The following is a 20,907-nucleotide window of genomic DNA, read 5'->3' on the forward strand; positions in this document are numbered from 1 at the left end:
TTCTGGACCTCCATTTCTACCTGGAACAGGAAACTTTGCAAGAACAGCGCTCCCAGGTTTTCAACCACTCCTGGTAGCTTATCTGTCTAGACATCTAAACTACTTGCCAGAGTATTTCAGCACCAGCAGAGACTGCCCAAACTGCCATACAATCAGTTCTGACAACTCATTTTCTGAATCACAAGCAGCACATATAAATGGGACTGGTTTGGAGACGCTCCCTGGGCTCACTACTTCCACTGAGGTCCATGAGTTGGTTCAACTCTGGGAACGCCATGGTCAGCTCTGTGATTACTTTTTTCCGCTACACAAAGGGATGTACACTCTCTCTGCCTGTCAGAATTCTAGGTTTATAACTTTTGCAGAGCTTGCCCTAGCTAGTTCTTTGAAACACGGCTGCCACACTTAAGCAGAAGAAACTGAGCTGCAGACTTGCATAAATATTTTGAAAATTACATCTGCTAATCAGAATCGTCACAGCTCTTAGTTTCACACTCACTTCAGTGCTCAATTAAACTTTCAATTTCCTTCTCCTCTAGCACTTCTTATTCTAGACAGGCTGCTACCATGCCAACACAGGACAACTTTTCTTCTCCAGAAATCTTGTATTTTTTTATTATCTTTACTGACGGATGTATGTAGCAATAGCTCTTTGCTTGTCCTACAGATCTTCATGGCTTCAGGGCACTTTCATTAGTGAAGACTATGCCAGAAGCAGTTAAGAACACTATTCTTGAGAAAAGGGTTTTTTCCTGTTGTAGTAAAGAAAAAATGAATATGAGAACAAAGGAGGGACTTAATGTCGAGTATTGGGGAAAAACACCATTTGATTTTATAATTCCTTTTTAACCTGTCTCTGCTGACAGAGAGTAAATGAGATGCTCATTCTATGGCAGAATATTTTATCAGAATGATACACATCATGAAGATAGAGAAATCCAACTACACTTTAAATTACAAAGAAGAAAAATTTTAAAAAAATCTGATATGAATATTTGGACTTCATATGCAAAGTGACATACCTTGCTTACAGTGAGTTTGTTTGAAATGTTCTCTTGGTCACTTGCAAAGGGGCGATGACAGCAATGTCGTTTTATAAATGGGCTATTGATTTATCCTTCTTTTAACACTGAACTAAATCAACCCACAGGTCAGATGCTCATGCACAACCACCATAGTGATTCTCCCCCTCACACCTTTCCAACATTCTATCTGTGGTATCTCTTGGGATGGACCACATAATCTCTTCCAGGAGCCTGTGCTGCTCCTCTGTCAGAAGGAGGGAATGCCAGAGGGAGGAAGTAGCCATGGACTGTAAGTTGCCCTGGTAATGATTGCAATAGAAGATAAAACACCTCTGGTCAAGTGGCATAGTGCAGCTGGACAGACCCATCCTCCACAAGCACCATCAGTCAGACAGGTTAGATGTCCACCCTCGGCATCTGTCTCTCCCTTCTCCAGTTTCACTCTGGCTATTTAATTCCTTCAATCCCATCACAGTGCATGGCTCCTGCTCTCAAAGAGTGAGACAAAAGCAATTTAACTCAGCCAGGACTGGCCTTGCTGGGTCCTGGCCTGGTGGCTGTCCTACCAGTACACTTTCCTTTCCAGTCGACTTTCTCGCACCAGTACACTTTCCAGTCACCCACAAGCTGTGCCCAACTTCAAAAGAATAATGAATGTGGGGGCTCTCATCCACAAATAACATTTTTAGAAGAAGCCTTGGTGACATAAACCTCAAAACCCCCTATATCTGAAGCACAAAAAGATGATTACCTACCAGCAGCACATACTGTGCAAGTCTTTCGACTTGGCATAGAACAAGCCAAGTTTTTATTCTGTCACAAATGAGTACTAAAAATACCCTGACTTCCAGTGAACTTCAGGAGTGTTTTTCCCAGTAAGAAATGAAGATCTACCGTCAAAGAGCGAGGCTGCCAGGCAGGAGGTCCTTCTGCCGTTCCCTGTTTGCGTACACAGCGTTCTCCTCTCTGCCTCCTTCCTCGCTCAGGCATTGCAGGAGGGTGACAGCCTCACTGCCTTACTAATAGTGATGCAGGGAATTGCCTTTTGAAATGGCTGGCATTAAAGTGAAGTGGCACCTCACACTCCATGCAGAGATGTTTTTGAGCAGAGAAGGAGGTAAGGCACACTCCCAGAGCCAGCAGATCCTGGCCCATTTCATGTGACAGGCTCATTCATTCACCTTTCACAACCAAGATATAGGTCAATAGACCAAGAGCATGAACTGGAGCAGAAGAAATGCCTGGTGGACAGGCTGTCCCACACCTGGGACACACACACGACTGTCACAGGGGTGCTGGAGGAACTGGACAGGGCAAAAACCCCTTGAGATACCATGGCACTGCTGAGCCCTGCAAACCAGGAGGAAGGAAGGAAAACTTGCCAAATATTTCTTCTTTTGTGTCCCTAAGGTCTTGTTCAAAACCTGTATGTCAGCTAAAGAATTTTTACATTGAAGTCCTTGAGAAACTATTTTATAGCTTTTGAGCTTTTCCTCCACTCTTTCATTTATACTCACTTTCTTCTGTTTCATTCACGGTTCCTCTGTGCTGCAGCCAGTTCTCCTTTACACTGAACTGGTGGAAAAAGGTTTTGTTCTGTGAGGGAGTGGAAAAGAAACAAAGGAAAGAAAAAACAACAGTGATTTTTTACGTCCTTGCTGTTTACAAAGCAGTAATTCACAGAATACAGCATTTAACCTATATGTCTGGCCAAAAGGTTTCTGTATAGGAAGTACACCCACCCTTTCTTGGAGCAGTAAACTGGGAGTTGCCTTTCTAAATAATGGCCAAGGTGGGGATTTTGGAGGAAGCAGGACATGCCAAGGCTAAGCAGCCTGCACAATTCAAGGTTTTCTGTATTCACGTTCAGAACCCATTTCTTATACACTTGTATACATTTCCTATGTAGCAACCAGCCTATTTAGCAATTTCACTGCAATCTCATGTTCTGCCTTCCACATTTTTGCAGGAACATTTAAAGCTTATTACACACTTCAGCTCCAGCCCACTAAAACTGACAAGCACAGCAATTCACCTCTGAGCAGTTTGTACACCAGCTTTCTCTGGCTGCCACTTCTCCCTCCAGTCAGACAGATTCATGTTCCTTCCTCTCTTTTTGTCTGTCCCTGTCACAACAAATCCGCCCTTTGTTTTGTTTACTTGACATCCATGTCAATGTCTGTGTTCAGCCCAGTTTGCCCAGCTTGCTACATCCCTCTAGCTCGGTGGGGACACCCTCCCAGGCCTCCCCTGAATTTTGACACCTCAAAGCATCTTGTTAACATGCTAATACTGTCACAACCACTGCAGGTTAGCTCACACTGCTGATATCCAGGATGCACTCAAAGGAAAAAAAATGTTCCTTAAGCAGCATTGCAGGTTTAACCTCACTGATGTGTCCTGTCATGTTTTTGGTCACCAGTCACGTTCAGTTAATAAGCCAAGAAAAGAGAGAGAAGTGGGGAGAGAAGGAAAGAAAAAGTGAGATAGTAAGTTGTCTAGCTATCAGCAACAATCAAGCTGGCATTACCTTTCGATGAGGTGAATACTCATCAACAGTGCTGAAACAAAAAGGAAAATCACAATTATTCTTTCCAGCCAAAGCTTAGGAAAAGGAAGTTTTAGCTGTAACAAACTTTACAACATCAGAAAGTTTTTAACAGTAAATGGTCACTGCAGAAAGGTTGCAGAGGCTCTTCAGGAAAAAACTAAAGGCATCTGGCTCAGCCAGAGAACTTTCCTTTGACTCGCATAATTGATGTAGTGAAAAGAAATGCTGCCAGCCCACGAGGTGCTGGAGCAGGCAAACACAGCAGTCAGGGTCAGCCTCCAGGGCACAGCTCCTTCCACTTCCCCAATGGCCAAACCATGGAAGCAACCTCCATTTGTTGGAAAAACATGCCACTTAAATATCTTTTATAGATGCTATAATTATTAGCAAAATAATAGCTCTGAGATGACTATTCCAAGTGATTTGCTTCTCAGTACTGCAGAGAGAATGAAGGTACCATCTGAAGTCACAGACTGCAGCTTCTGAGGGAATTTTTGCCAGCTTCTCCACAAACTATTGCTCTGTCTGTAAGTAATCCCCAATGAAACTGACGGGAGTGAATGTTGAATCACAAACACTGTCCAACAAACATCAGAAAAAATGGAATAATCTAGCCTTAGTGTTAAGAAGAGATGATTTGTAAAACTGATTATGCCACTTGTATCCTCTCATCACTTTACAGAATTACAGAAAGATAGCAATAAAAATAAATTACACTCTGAATAAAAGAAGACTTGATCACTAATACAATCAATACTTACTGACGGCGATGCATCCCAAGTATCTTCTGGAATTCTTTCAGGTCCTTCTCAAGAACAGGATACTCATACACATCATCTAACACATTTCTGTATATCGTCTACAAAACAAAGCACTATCTTAAAACATCTGACAACTCAAACATTAATCTAAGGCATCACATCAGTGGTCTAAGTTAATTCAGGCATCATCCTACTAAAACAACTTTTATCATTATATCTATGCAAAACCTGTAAGGAGAGAATGCTCCTGTTTCAATTTACAGATTAGTCAATATTCAATATTCTTTGGAAAAACACTCTTACTTAATACTCTGTACCAAGCAAGAGGGCAAAATGCTTGTATTATTTTGTCTATAAACAGGAAAATTTAAAACACCACTTGTGGCTATTACATGAAACCTGGTTAGGTCAGCATAACACATTCTGAAGCATGACAGCAGACCACACCATCATCCCTTATCCAAAATTATAACAAATAGGTTCATCAGATTAAGACTTAGAATGGCAAATATTCTACTTTACCTTTCTTCACATTTGCATGCATTTTAAACTGAGTTGATGTCTCCCACAAACTCCCACAACTTTCCCTAGCTGTAAACTAATACATAAATAAACCTTACTTTTAATTTTGGGGGAAGACATTGTCATGACTGAAATTCTAGGAATCATTTTCTCTACACTTTTTCCACACTTGTACCTAGATCCTTCCCTTTCCCTTCTAAGGAAATGAGGATCACACGCATGAGCTGAGTCACCAGGTTTGCTTTAGCCCCCACATTCATAGATTTCCGCATTAATGATTTTAGCCTACGACTCTGTATGTTGGTTTTGCACATGTAACTACAACCATCACTAACATTATTGCTGTTTAATACTGCACACAAGCTTCCAGAACAGGAATTGTGAGACAGTGCACAGTCACACACCTCCATGGTCAGAAAGCCCTGCATCCACATAGGTGCAATTCTGTGTAACATAACATATGCCTGAAATGATGTCCCCTTTCCAGTACACCAATACACACCTAGCACCAAAAAGCAAAAATCCTGAGGTCTCTGCTTCCATATGCAGAGTGTCCTGCTTAAAAAAAACCAAACCAAACAAACAAACAAAATAAGGAATCTCAAGATTTTCTCCACATTGCCTTTGTCTTGAGCAAGTGACTGAAGGGATAAAAGACCCTTAAGAAGATCTCCAGTTGCAGACAAAGAACCTCATCAGTAAATGTGGAAGATACTGCAAAGTGTCCTAAAATACTCTCATCTTGCAATCAGCAGGGTAAAAATACATATTGAAAAAAAAATCAGCAACCAGATTGATTTTAGGTTCACAACAACAGCGCTATTTTCAACTTAACAAGAGCTTAATTAATTAATTAGTAAGAACTGTTGGAACCCATAGAGAAATATGAGAAGAACTTTGCTAACAAGTAAGGAACAAAATTTTATTTATCAAAAATACATAAAGCTATGCTGCTCTCCATGCCCACCCAGCAAACACCATGGAATAGGATTTCACTCCTCAGTCAAAGTAGCATCTCTTACAGACACCTCAAAACTCTCTATGTCCATGATCCTCTGGATACTGACTGCAGACCCTCTTCTGACAGACATGAATGGTGTGTCCAAGGAATCTTTGTAGATTTATTTCTTACCTTCCTAACTTTTCCCATTTTCTAGTGACCACAAGAGTTCCAGAAGTTTCATATGTTAAAGTAATGCTTTTAATGGTGACTATATTGACAATACAGGATTTCTGTTCAAACTGAGTATATTTAAGGCATTTTAAAAAGACACATGTAAATAATTTTATATTATAGATTTCATGGAGAAGATCTAAGTATGAAAAAATATGTTTTATAGATTTTGCTGTTGGGGCATTTTAGACACCGTATGTAATTAAACAGTGCTGAAATGCATCACAGAAATTGTTTCAATACCTTTAAAAATTGTTTTAAATGCTCATCTTCATGTAACCAGTCTTTGTAGAGAGAAGTCCACTGAGACACCAAATGCAAGACTTTTCTTTTCCTACAGGACACATCAGAGTCATCTTCTTTCCCTTGGTGGTTCTTGGCACAATAGGTGCAGCAGGTTAAGGAACATATAATAAGATCTCAAAGGAACTTTAAAATTAACTGCTGGCAAAGACTTTTCAATAATCTCATTTGCTAATGAAAGGGTTTGTTTTTTTTCTTTCACTGCATTGCTCAGTTTTAAATGTTTTATCCTGTCTGGAGCTTTAGGAGTTTCATAACTTTTGGGAATGAAATTCTCAGTAATAGAAATTTCAATTCATCCTCTGTGCCAAGAGGATTTTTTTTCCCTTACAGATTAGAGAGGTGAGTCTATAAAAGTAAAATCAATTCAAAAGGAATTATACAATGTTCAGTCATATATTTTCTGCAGAAGTGAGAATGAACTTTTGCCCTGCACACCGATACCAACGCGAATGTCTGTGCGAAGAAGGGCAAAGCATAACAATAACACAAAAAACATGCAAAGGAAGTCAGTTTATTTTTGTCTGCACAAATTATACTATCTGCAGGAATGACTCCATTAAAATTAAAAAAAAAAAGTGAAAGATTATTTCTACTATTTCTCTCTATCCATAAGGCAGAAGCACCAAATGTCAGATGATACCCACTTTGCACACTTGCTCCTGCCTCTTCATGGCTCTTTGTCTTATAAGGGACAAAATTTACGGTTTCAGCACAAAATTTAAAGGTGGGGAAAAGATTTTAAAAAACCAAGCAAACAAACAAATGAACAAAAGGTTCATTTTATAGCCACAAGTTTATTCAAACATTGATCCATAGCTTTGTAGCTTATCCAAGTAATTAGAAATATATGAAAATAATTATTTTATCTCACAATGAGCATGACAAAAGGAGCAGAAACTGTAAAATTCTTTATTTTTTCTCCTTCTGTATTCTGTAATGTATTATGCACATGTAGGCATTCTATGAATTAACATAACCTGGGGAGGTTTTAACCCAAATTTAAATTCTACCTTGCCACTGTTATAAAAGTTTATTTATCTTCAAACAAAGCTGACATAAAATAGCATTGTTGCTATGAGTTAGGCATTTGTCTCAAAACCAGGCACGTAACTTTGATAAAAGGCTCAACATTAGATAAAACCATGAGTAAATCTGTGACTCCTGTGAATAGAACTTTCAGTAAAAGGATATTGCCTCAGAAGGGCCTGGCACAAGTCATCAGTCGTCATGAAAACCGTGTATGTGAGAAGGAAATCATCCAGGAGAGTTTCTGCAGAGGAAGACAAAAAAGCCCAAGGTACAATACATTAGCAAGAGCAGGAAGAAAGTGTCTACTCCTGTTACTGTGCATGGCAGGAACAGGACCCCCACCCTTAAAAAAAAAAAGCCCAAAGAATACAGAATACTTAAAGGTTTAAGTTTCAAAAAGTTAACAATGTGTTGCCACTGCAGAGATCAGCTCCTTTATTTAACAAATACATCCTCAGCTCCCAAAGCACTGACAGGAACAAGTGTGCACAAAATAATTCATCATAGCTCAGGAATGAGTAAGAAAGAGTCCTTATAACAAACACTGCCATCCTGGTTAGCTCAGCTGCGCCCAAAGCAGCCGTCCCACACATTAGTTTGCTCTGGAAATTCAGAAGAATACCATTTAATAATATGAGAAAAAAACTAGGATTGCCATGAACTGTGATTAACGTCTATGCACAGTAGTTGAGAACTACAGAATAAATACATTCAAATCTTTAGACGGTTGGTTAGTCTTGTAGGCATCATTGTAAGTGCTGAGAAGTTTTCTTAAGGTTTGTTCAACTGTATTAATGAAGGTTTTTTTCTCCTCCTCATTTCTATCAGTGTTACAAAACCAGGCTGAAGGCACTTGCTAACACACCATCCCTACAGACTGAAGCTGTAGCACCTCAGGTTGTCAGGACAAATGGACAGTTTCAGATTTCAGTGTAACTTTTTCATTCCTCATTCCCCTGTCACACTATTTTTAGGATTTTTCCAAGCCTTTACTGCACACATCACTGGGGTGAAAGCACTGGGTTTGCTCTTGGGTGACAGGGCTCAAGGCAATCTCATGGTGTCTTCAAAAACCCAGTGGCAGAATGGAGATAACACCAAGCCAGATTTTTCCTGCAGGTGTGCTACAAAATTATATGGGGCAACCATCAGAGATGGCAACAAGGGAAAATTTGTCTAGATTAAGATACTTATTTTTTCCTCCTGTGAGGAGGCCAAACATAACATGTTACCTGCACAGTCTCCAACATCACTATATGCAGGGCTTGCCTTTGCAAAGCTCTGAGCATCCTGGCCTTACTGAAGCTGCTTCCAGCACAGGTTGGACCCAATGGTTTCACAGCTCCCTTCCAAATGGAATTATTACAAAATTTTAAAACAAATTTGATTCTAATTTTAGTAAACTACTCATGCACGATACAAGATACAGAGTATTTGGTTCACATAACAAAATCTTTATTGCAAACAGACAATGTAATTGGTCTTTGTAACCACAAAAAAAAAAAAAAAGTTTCTGTTTCTTCCTCTGGTTGTTTTTTTTCGGGGGGGGACAGTTTTCCAAATGGTAAAATTTTTCTTAAGTTTTGAGGGATTCCTTTTGATTCCTTTTGAATTCCTGTACTTCTTTTAATTTCAGTAAATACACTGTGTTTCCTTTAACAAGAGAACAGCTCTGGGTTTTTTTTTTCAGATAAGAACAGTAACATGGACAGAGGCTGAACAATAAAAGACATTATTTCAGTTGTACTGTAGAACAAAAATATTTTACCAGTATAACTATCTGGTATTAGTTCGCATTACACTAAGTTGTGATTTAAGTGGTGGATTTAGAACTGCAAACACTAAGGACCAAACCACACCTCACATGAGAAAGACATGGCTGAGCCCTGATTTCCATGTCCTGATTTTCTCCCTGTTTGTTTGTGATCTGTTCCAGTCCAAGCTAGTGCTTTTGTACAAATGTGCAACTGAGAGCATCCCAGCAGCTTTCCACAGCAAGACTGCAATTTCACAATAATTTAGACCAATTTCTGTTACAGCTGCTTTGGACCTTATCAGTAAATTATTGATCCCCTAGCTGCAATGCACAATGGCAATGAGAATTCACCCATGTATCATTCAAAGACAGATGTCACGTGGATAAACATGGATGGATAGCTAATGACATCCCACCCTGTGAGCACGGGACTCAAAATACCTCCAGTGTCTTTAAAAAAAATTAAAATAAGTCTATTTCACTTGATGCATTTAACACTGCTGGTCCAGAAAAAGTCCTGATCTAAGGAGGCATAGGTTACACCCCTTGCACTCAGAAGCAAAACAATTAAACTCTTTATTCTACCCAATATTGTTAAAAATGATGGAAAGTATTATCTCTGCAGAAAAAGAGTATTTTGTCTCAGTACATGAAAAGACATGGTGAACAGCTTGTTCTATATCTGAAAGGTCATCTATTCATTCTCTTGCGTGTCTTTTGGATGGTACAATGAGGCCATTAAAGTTGGAGGTTTCACAAACATTTGTTTGGAAACAGCTGAACTTGGGAGTCAACAAACACATTTTAGTTCTTTATTGAACTATGTGACAGTGCAGTGATCCTCACAAAGTCAAAGAGATGTTTACACCAGATTATTTCCCTAACTTCCTACTCTGTGTAGGTGATATCTGAGTTTTACCAAAACACAACAATGTGTTCGGAAAAGAAATGAACTCCCAGTTGAAGCAAAACTGCAATATTATCAATGAACTTCTCTAATTGTTCAAAGGAATGTGACTTTATCATAATAACTGGTGTTTAGCAAACGACTTTTATATTTATTTTTATTACCTGATAATCTGCTTTCCAGGTGTCAATTCTTCCAGCATCCCAAAGTGTTGGGATGGAAAGAAAGACTGGTTTTACTATGTCAGTTTCTTGCTTTTTTGTTTTATTTTCTTGCAAGAACTATGTTACAGACATTACTAATGCAATTCTCTCTCAAAAAAAATAAAAACCCCAAAACCTACAACAAACCAAACAGTGATAGAAAGTCTGGAACTGTACGTTTGCTCAGATAACTTACAATTAACTTTAAGCCCTCTATTCATCTCCATCTCCACATCCTTCCATTCACAGTCTGGTTTCTAACAACCCCATCAAAACAGGGTACATCACTCAGCCCACTTAAAGTTGCACATATGTATACATAGTGATTTCTTTTATCCTCTAAATGCAGAAGAAATGCTATGAAGAAATGTTAATAAATTATGTTTTCTACAGCTTGTGGACAGGCTAAATTTCTTCAAATTGCTTCTGAACATGTTTAGAAATTTAAACCCTAGAGGAATGTTTTGAACAAAAAAAAATCTGGATTATACATGTGGTCCATTAATAGCACCACTCATCCGTTAAATTACTTTAACAAGTAAGCAATGAAAGTGCTTTTGCAAGATTAAATATCTATTACCAGACATCACCTAAAGACTTAGCAATAGTATTCATACTTCAAAATGCCTGAACTAGCTTGTAGGTATTTCCCTGAATTCCTACTGTTCACTGTAACTCTTCTGCATTTTATTCCTAAATGCCCTGTAATTTAAACTCATTCCAGAATATTTTTTCATGTCATAGCAGGAACACAAAACCTGAGGGTGTACTGATACTTCAAAAATAATTTGCTCAAAACAAACAACTTCACATTTTTCAGACACTTTTGGACATTAATATATGTCCACAAATGATGATTTGCTGATCTTAATCTACAAATGGAGAGAAAGGGTAACCATGAGAGGATTTATTCACAGCATATTATTCATTTTGTTACTAAAGGCCACTAAGAGCAGTAAATTTGAATGAGGAAGAGCTGTAGCTGTCCAAGTTGGGCTGACAATTATGAACAAAAGTCTCTCTGAGATTTTTCTGTTTAGTCACATTTGATTTAAGAGTTTAAAAAGGCAATTCCAGGCAAATCATCAATAATTTACAGTTCATCATACCCCCCCCCACTCAGAATGGCAGTGAAATGCATACTCCTTTTAAAATTTTACTCCATGTTCCAGATTCTGCCTAAATTTGTGACAATTTTCCCTATCATTACTACAGAAAAAGCTTTTCTAACATTTGTTGCAAATAGGGAGAATAAAATGCACAGTAATAGTTGGAAAAGAAAAGACATTGGAAGGGAAATCTTGGTGCATGAGCCTATGATGCTATATTTTTTTCTCTTCTTCATGAATTTTTTATTTAAACTTTTTCTTCTAACCTAACTTTTTTTTTGTTCCTCACAGTTTTCCTTCATTTGGCCAAGCAATTATTACAAAGTCTGGAGTTAAATTGCAGCTATGGAATATTTCATTTCAAAGACAATTTCAAGCATTTTAAAGCTTCATTAAGACATGCAACAGAACCAGCATGAGTCCCACGGCCTCCTCTTCTTGCAGCTCTTTGGGGGCAGCCTTAGGCAGTAATCTCACCACACCAATTCTGTGCGAGTTCCACAGGCATAAAAATAATAAAAAAGCAGGCACTGTGCTTGTTTGTTATTAAATAATCAATTTGCACCAGCTTCTGCTGAGACAGTTTCTCCCAGGCTATGAGCCTCCTCCTTCTCCCAAGTGAAATAAAGCACGGTCACAGCTTTACCAGGAGCAGCAAGTCCTGCTCCTCCCATTCCTCTGCAATGGACAAGTCCTTCTGCAAGACACATGCAGGGTGGCTGAGGGGTAGAAAGAGCAGTATAGAGACACTCTCACCCATGTGAAACATCCAGGGAACATCTGCTTTCAGTTGGTTCCTGAAGGAGCCAGCAATACATCTACATGAGAATTTGCAACTGTATGGAGTGTATAGGGCAATGACAGCCAACAACAACAACAACAGGGAATTTGGTCGGGAATGGGGACCTAGGGTCCCAGAGACAGGATATGATAAAATATTTAGATGAACAACACATCATATATTCCCACCTACTAAAAAATAGACAGGATTCCCTGCTGCTTTCCATGTGCCCACCTACATCTCCAACAGGAGAAACCCGAAACCCTTTCTCTCTGAGAAGACAGCTCCAGCTCAAAGTGACAGTACAATTATAAATGCTAGGAGGAAAAAACAGGTTTCCTACATGGGTTTGCACACCACATCTGACTTTCCACTGGTTTCTTTTCTCCTTTCCCCACCTTGTTCTCTAGGTAGGCTATCAATTACTATGGCTTAGGACAGAAATTAATACAGATCTGTAAAGAAAAATCATCTGTGACATACATTTAACAAATCAGGACAGGCAGTACACTTCTTGGTGTTGCCAAATCAAACATCTGTACCCTCTTCTCAAACTGGAGCATTTTCCTAAACTACTACAGTGATATGAGGCATCAGTGGAGCAGCCTCACTTTAATAACTTGTAACATTTGAAGAGACTTAATCTAAAGGAAATGCCTTCGTCACGCTGAGTAGAAGTTAAATTCATTTGATTAAATTAGATATATTTGGGGACAGCTCTAAAAAGCAAATATTAAAAAAGCTATCTCACAGAATGAGAGAAGAATGAAAAGCATGGAAACATTCAAATGTTACAGATAGCTACACGTCTCTAACCACCCACCTAGCAGTCTCTATGTTCACATGTTATTTACTAGCCTGCATGTGCATCAACCAGCATCTTTAGACCACCACAGCTAAACCAATAGTGCATATATATCTACATTACAGACGTGTCCAATAGCTCAGGCTGCATTTAGAATACACCTATTGCCCTACTGCTAATATTAGACATACTGTCCAGCTAAGCCAGATATAATTATTCCTAATGCCTGAGTCATTAATCCCTTTATACCCACAAGAACAGATAACTTGCTGACAAATTCCAGTTTGTCCTGGTTTTCGGATCACACTACTACATCCTGAATAGATTTTGGGTTGTTCTTAATGGCTACCATAAAAAAAAAAAAAAAAAAAAAAAAAAAAAAAAAAAAAAAACAAAAGCAGAAAAATAAGCCAAACAAGTCCTCCCACTTTCAGTGACAAACTGAGATGCTGAGATGACAAGAACCATTCTCTTTTTCATATCAGACTTTATGAAGAGCAATTTTTCAGACTGCTCTTTCCACTCTCTGTAGCATTTCTTTTTCCATGTACTATCCTTTCCATTATACGCTTATTTAAATACTATGAAAAAAATAAAGCTATGCAAAACAAGGCAACAACAGGGTTTAAAACATCCAATGCATCAAGTTTTTTTCTTATAACTGTATGGCTTACAAAAGGCAAAGGTAAATTCCTATATGCAGAGAAGTACAAGCATATAGACTCTGTGCATATAGACTATATTCCTTTCTCTGCAGATTGTATATGTCATGTACTGTTAGCTGGGGAGAGGGTACTGACAGTGAAATCTGTTAAACTGGAAAGAAAAACAAGTAATCAGGTTTTTTGGGGGAGGAGTTGGGGTTTTTTTAACTTATCACTATTCTGAACCCAAATCTCTTTGACTTTGCACTATACAAATCCATTGTGAATGGTTGTGCAAGAATTACAGAAAGATTTAAGGGTTTTTCAGGCTTGTATGCCACACTAAATCGGATTATAAGAAAATATAGATAAAGCACTGGAATGAAAGCCTTTTTCCACTTTATGCAAAGCAGTGATTCAGCTTTCTCCAAGGATTTGCTGGTGGAGGCAAAACCTGTATGGAGATTGAAGGAGAAACCAAACACCAACAACAAAAAAAAGAGAAAAAAAAAAAAGTGCCTGAATGCATAAGCCACTGGAACGCAGTAAATCATAGGTGAAAACTACTCCTGCCACTGTAGTGGCAAGCCTTAGTCATGCTACAGAGCAGCTGTGGTTGTCACTATGTGTATGAAAGAATTAAACTCAGAGAATGAAAACCATGCACTGAATTAAAACTATAATACTCTAAACCCTCTGCTTTCCAAGCACAGGAAATTGCTAAGTCTCCTTCCTTCCTGCTCAACTTATCTTTCAGAAATTTAACAAATAAAAAGAGATCATAATATCTTCCTCATCCTCATCATGTAAGAACTTTAGTATAATATATTGGTTGTCAGCATCTAGGACCTCCAGCAGCACGAAATACAAGTGGGGCTACCCATGCATTTTTCAAACATCAGTGTAAATTCTGAGGGACTTCTGTGTGATAATGAAATCTCTTTGGTGCTTGGGGGGGATATTTTTGAGAAAGACAAAGAAGAAGACAGAAAAAAAATGTATTTTAGACAACACAGAACAAATTCTAAAACCCTTTAGCTATGCCATTTCCCATTTGTGACTATGGCAAAGATGACAAGATGACCATATGGTCAGCTCCTGATATCCCCTTATGTTAATACACTTACCAGTATTAGCCAGAATTACAAATTAAATAATCATCAACAACTCTGCTCTCATTTACATTCAGTGCATCATCTCTACCTTGCAGGACCAGACACTTTTCTCTGTCATTTTGTGAGGCTCATCCCCAAGAATATATTTGGGAAAAAAGAGTCAACTGCTAGATCAGCTGAATCCTTTGGAATTTTTACCCCTGCTATGGCTGAAAAGCTGGGATCAATAACACTAATGCACCTTCTGACCTCATAGCTCATATTGGAAATATTTTTTTAGAAAGAAAATACTCACTGATGGGGTTGGCAACACCATACTGGTCAGAAACAGTTACGACATGCATCTCTCACAGTCATCAAGAAAAGCAGCCCTATGAGATGGGATTACAGCTGGGCAAACAGACAGATGAGCCCTGTGCCTGAGTAAAATGGATACTGATTACTTACTATTCTATAGGGAATAAACAGTTTTTTCTATCTTAAATAATCAGTCACTTAGTTCAAATTAAACAAAATGAGGGCTACAGCAAAGCATTTCCAAGTTTTTCAGCCTCTCAGGGCTGAAAGCTCACAGCCTTGATAAATTCTTGTCACACCTCTTCCTCTCTTCTGCAAAACTATATAACATACCTCAAGGCAGGCAATGCTACGCGTAGATTTTTTGTGTGGTTTAGTTCATATAGTACTATGCAATGCTCTGAAACCTTTCAGCAATGCAAACACAGGTCCTGTATTTGAGAGTTGAGCTGTAATCAGAAAACTGCTTGTTCTGCAGAATCGGAAAAACGATTTGACAGCAGCAACTCTTTTCAAAGGTAGAAGTTTCTCAGTAATCTGTAATTCCACAGCAATTTACTAAAAATGTTAGGATGTCTCTGAGCACAAAGAGTAAATGCAAATTGCTATCTGATCTAGCAAGATATTGCTCATGTCTGAGAGGTCCCAGCCCTCCCTTGCATTCAGCAGATGACAACAGTGCTCAGGACCCTGCAGGATTAGCCCTTAATTCAAAATCAAATCCTCTAATAGTGCGATGCTACCATGGACACAGCATGAAGCAAAAAAAAAAAAAAAATTATGTTGAGAAAGAAAGGTCAATGAAAAAAAAGAACATCGATATATAATTTGCTGCTAATGTATTAAAACAATTATGGTAGTTATGTCACCTAACCACCAAGGCACTGAGAAATCAATGCACAAAGGAATAAAGAGCAAGACATTTATTTCTGACATTAGGTTAGAAAACTAAAATACATAAGGGCAAGATATTTAACTTGTACAACCACATGTTTTATTAGAGGACAAAAGTCAGAACCAGGAATCATTTCTAAGGTCATCTCCCAGAAATTTCTGGCAGTATTTTAACATCTGCAGAATGAATCAAACACATTCTGTCGGGTGAGGTCAAAGATGCTCCTAAAGTTGCATTCCAGTTGCTGCTATCACACGTATTGGAGCAGCTTCTTATTTTGTTGGAGAGACAAAAAGCCCTGAAACCACAGGCAGAGAGCAAATGTCAAACTTGTCCAGCTTTAATGAGACACTAATTTTTCCACATAGAAATCTGAAGCTTTCTTTTTTCCCCAGGTGGGAGGGAGCCCTGGTGATTCATGTGCAGCTATAATGGTCAGGGTTACTTGAAATTATTGGACAAATCCTCTACGCCTTACACATTTCGAAGCATTAGAAATGTTGCCTATAGCAGCCACTCTACGCTATTGATACTTTTTGTTAAAAAAGTACCTTTGACTGCTGCAACTAAAACACTGAAGCTTTCCAGGCACTGAAACTTGACAGTAAAGGGTGGTATTCTAATGCACATGTGAAATCCTCACACAAGGAGAGGGCAGACACTCCTTGTTCACATCAGGCATTTCCCAAAGTACTTGAGGAGAAAAACCCATCCTCTCTTTCCATCGATTGATTATAACAAGCCACCCAGGCCAGGATTGCCTGGAGCAGCAGGACAGAGGATGAAAGATTTAATGGTTCCCTTTCATATTTCTGCCTGCAGACCAGCTGCCTGAGCACAGCCTGCTGTGATGTGCCCTCCTGGGTCTGCACCTCCAGCCTGCACATTGCCTGGCACCACAGGCGCTGGTGTGGCTCACTGAAAGTTGTATGAGCAAGTACGAGGCAAGGTTCTACTTTTCTGCTTCTGTCTTGCACAGGAACTTCTTTGCATCACTGCCATCACCCTCATCCTCAGCCAACCAAGGAGATGCAATGTCTCCAGCTCAGAACTCCCAGTGACACAAGTTCCAGGTGCCATAAGAGCTGCCACTGCCTCAGTGGTGCCAGCAGGACAGGATGTTTTGTTGCCTGGTGGCAACACAGCACACAGCCATCCTCCAGCAACTGACAGCAGTGCACAGAAAGGGTGCACTGTGCACCCTCTCTCCCCTCTGCCACTGGAAGCCTGGCCCTCCCAGTTGGGTGCTCTAAAGTGTCTTAAGGCTCCTCAAGCCTTTTGCCTGGTCCATGAGTCCAGCACACATTCCAGTCTAAAGGGAATCTGAAAATCAGACATTCAGCTTTCAGAAAGTTACCACAAAGGAAGATGCACCTAATCTTTATTCTTTTCATCTTTGCAGTCCATATCGCATTGAAGAATAACAAAGTTTCAAGTTCAGCATGTCTTTGTCACTGCTGAATTAGAAAATATCCTCCTAGGAAACAGTAATCTTCAAATCTAATAATATGTATAAGCATAAAAATCATCACAGCTTCTAAAAATGCTTGTGAGTTCCTAATTTCTAGATCATTGAGATGCTTTAAAACAGTCTGCTTCTCAGTGACATTTCTGAAAACATGAGCCCAAATTCTCTGTTTACAACCCAAAATTACATATATATTTGGATACATATATTTGAAAACTCTTAATTGGCATTATTTTCAAGTTGAGACTATTAGCCTCAAAAGGCTTTACTTCCAAATCCACTTGGACAACATCCAGCCCAGCAGATTATGACAACTACAGTATGGTGACAAGAATACATTCCATGCTGCTACATGACATGGATAAAGGACAGGTCAAAATACTCATGGCAGTGCCCCACATAAAGCTCTGCAGGTCAGGTACAATGCCTAGACTTCAGCATGCAGCATTTTCCCATCACCTGCTGCTAACTGCTTTCCACACAACCAGAGGGATGGGTCCCTTAGGGGAACAGAAATGTACAGATCCACACTGTGTATTTTTAAAAGTGTTTAGCAAGTAGCTTTGATCTATTATTTTCCCCCCTACAAAGCAGCAAGGGGAAATTTCTTTGTGCTTCAGCCCAAGGAAGGAGGTATAAGGAGTATCTTGTTTGCCCCTGGGAGCCAAATTATCATAAATATGCTAAGCAGTGCAAACTCCCCAACATGTGGCATGGAGCATGTGCAGTAAACATCACAGCATCTCTTCAGGGAAGCCTAGCACAACAAAGCCTCCACTGGCAAATCGCTCCTGGCTCCTGTAGATTTGACAGAATTGCCTACAAAGGGAATGACGGTATTTTCATTTGAGCAAGAGCTGTTTAATTTGGTCCCAATCTCTATACAAGATGGGTAGAGCATGCAGTAGACTAATGAGCAGACCACACGTTTCTTCCAGCACAGGAAAGGTCAAATGGTGGGATATTTTTGGTGTATCGGGTCACGCACCCTAGGTTAGGGTCTTGCATACACAGCTGTGGCCCACTGTCATGTAACCTCAAAAGCAGAGACTCACTTAACATCTTCTGGCATACGGAGGCAAAAGGCCCAGCAGAGGTGCTGCATGACTGTGATGTGTTACAGGCTCTGCTGGGGAGAGGGCAGAGGGGAGGGAGGAATACATCTTGCAAGCCCCACAGGAGCCCCAGACAGACACTGGCATGCTGCAATGTCACTGCTGTGGTGAAGGATGCCACCTCCAGCATTTTGCACAGGGTGTACAATACTTCAGGCTGATGGGCAAACAATTCTCAAATAACTCGGAATTAACTTATTCAATGTTGAACAACACACCTATGATGCAGGGGGTGGGGGGTGGCACCAGGGACGTGACATCCAAGAGAACCCAAAAACCAAAGAGGGCCACTGCTGCATCTTGCATTTCCTCACCTGTCTTCCTCCCCATTCCCCAGGCAGTGAAGCACAGCTTCACAGTACAAAACCAGAACAAAGGGCACCAGAGAATTCATAAGGCAGCTGCATTTTGCTTCCCCAGGTGGTGAATGGGTGCCAAGAAAAACTGATGAGTTTCACAATGGTGGTGTTAAAATACATTGTTACACTAAGTGTAGACTTATTTATAAGATATAGGTCCTTAAATGATGCCCTGAAATTGTACTTGCTACAGTGAGACACGCAAATCATTCCATGTGACAGGATAACATGTAATTAAAGACAGCTTTTATGCTCATTATTATTACAACTTAATGGAAGACAGCAATAAAAAAATGCCTTGAACATAGTCTGCATATGTATTAAGAACATCTAAAAACTTCAAACAATTGTGTTTGTCAGTACAACCCTGTGCTGACAGCTGAATGAAAGCAATTGCAAAGGCTCTTGCTTGCACTGTTTAAAGATCATACAGGGGTAAGACACGAGGAACAGACATTATCCAGAGTTCAGCTGCTTGTAAGTATTAAAACACCTGCATGGGCATATTTTCCTGTGGCAGCTGAACTGTGTTTTGTGTGCAATTTGTCTGCTTGCAATACAGAGCATCTCAGTGCTACACTTTTAAGATACAAGACCCTTATTTTGATAATTTTAAAAGTTATTTATGTTCATTGGGGAGTTCAGCATTAGATCCTTGGTTCAACTGTACCGTAATTACTCAGGGTTTTTTTGGGATTTTTTTGATGATCTTGCTTGTTTCAGTTAAATAATGGGGAAAATACTAAGCAATTATAGATGAAAGCACAGTGGGGTAATTTTCTAAAGGTTTGTACTCACTTTTGCCATTATTTCAGATTTTTAGTGCTATTTATTGATTCATTCACAAAAAAAGAAACAGATGCAAAACACGGCTCTCAGGCATAACTTTGGACTGGTATAGTCCAGCTTTCTTCCTTTGTCTCTTTTCTCTTTGAGATATTGTGTTTTTCAGTGTACACACTGGAAAGCATCTAATGCAGGAGATGCATTCTTATGTATTTCACTGAATGTTCAATTTTTAGCCCTTCATCAAGACACCCAGCTGTCTCCTGGACTTCACAGGGCACAGAAGAATATCCTTGGCTGACAGGTAAACCCCACCTTTCTGCACAAGCATACACGAATCTGATGCAATGTTAAGGACAAAATCACAAACTGCAATAACAGATAAGCCACTGTATTAAACAGTGCCTCTTGGATCATCTGCTCTGTGACCACGTTTCACCACTACAGCACCTGGCTGTGACTCGTGCTCGCTGCCATCTTTCATTTCTGTAGCTCTTTTAGGCTGTAAGTGCCAGCACAGTCTACATAAAACGTGCTTTATTTTGCCAGTGTACAGAGAAAAGGAGGCAGATATGGGATCAGGAGAGGGGGGAGGTACTGGCCAAGGCTGAGCACACAAACCCACTATCCCATGCAGACACCACCAATGCTGTTGGCCAACACCATCAAATGTGAGTCAGATGGTGATCCCACTGCAAAATGCCTTTGCCTATCAGTTTTTCAAACCCTCTTCAAACTAAATAGGCTAACAGCATAATTTCTTGTTTTTTTTTTATTAAACTGATTTGCTTATTCAATTAGTCATTAAAGGCAATTATAAAAAATTATTTTTTCTTAGTAAGAAGCAGTATGCTTTCTATATCACCACTGCTTAGCCCATGGGAAATCATCAATTATGTGATGACAGTCTCAGACTGCAATCACTTTGCCATGGCTGCAGCCTGGTAAACACATCTGCTAGGTATAGCACTTCCCACAGCCTCTTTCAGGTTACAAAATAGTGAGCATGTATTTATTGTTCCTAAAGAGCCTGTCAGAGAGTAGTAAAGGATCTTAAAGGAAGACTCTGAGGATTACATACCACCCTTCACTAGATTAATACTTCATATAAAGAATATATATTTAAAAGCGATATTCCATATCAGTTTTTAGAAACACATCACCGATTACAGTAAACACACAGGAGCTGGAATGAATTCCATTAGGAGCTGCTGTTCTGGAGAAACAGTAACCCACATCCCAGAAGGACAATGAACTATAATATGCAAGCTCATTTAATCACTGTATCCAATTACAAGG

The 20,907-nt window shown here is 39.4% G+C and overlaps 1 protein-coding gene across 1 annotated transcript in view; it reads right to left on the reverse strand.

The window, feature by feature from the left end:
• The window catches only part of RAPGEF5 (Rap guanine nucleotide exchange factor 5), a 155,552-nt gene that overhangs the window by 27,593 nt on the left and 107,052 nt on the right, over positions 1–20,907 (reverse strand). The window contains exons 12-16 of the mRNA XM_064412141.1: positions 7,531–7,609; positions 6,277–6,421; positions 4,338–4,435; positions 3,556–3,586; positions 2,543–2,621 (exon numbers count right to left, since the gene is read on the reverse strand). Of these exons, the coding sequence (XP_064268211.1) occupies positions 2,543–2,621; positions 3,556–3,586; positions 4,338–4,435; positions 6,277–6,421; positions 7,531–7,609 (432 nt within the window). The remainder of the gene's footprint in view (positions 1–2,542; positions 2,622–3,555; positions 3,587–4,337; positions 4,436–6,276; positions 6,422–7,530; positions 7,610–20,907) is intronic.

Source organism: Passer domesticus, chromosome 1 (assembly GCF_036417665.1).
Source record: "Passer domesticus isolate bPasDom1 chromosome 1, bPasDom1.hap1, whole genome shotgun sequence".
NCBI classification, from domain to species: Eukaryota; Metazoa; Chordata; class Aves; order Passeriformes; family Passeridae; genus Passer; species Passer domesticus.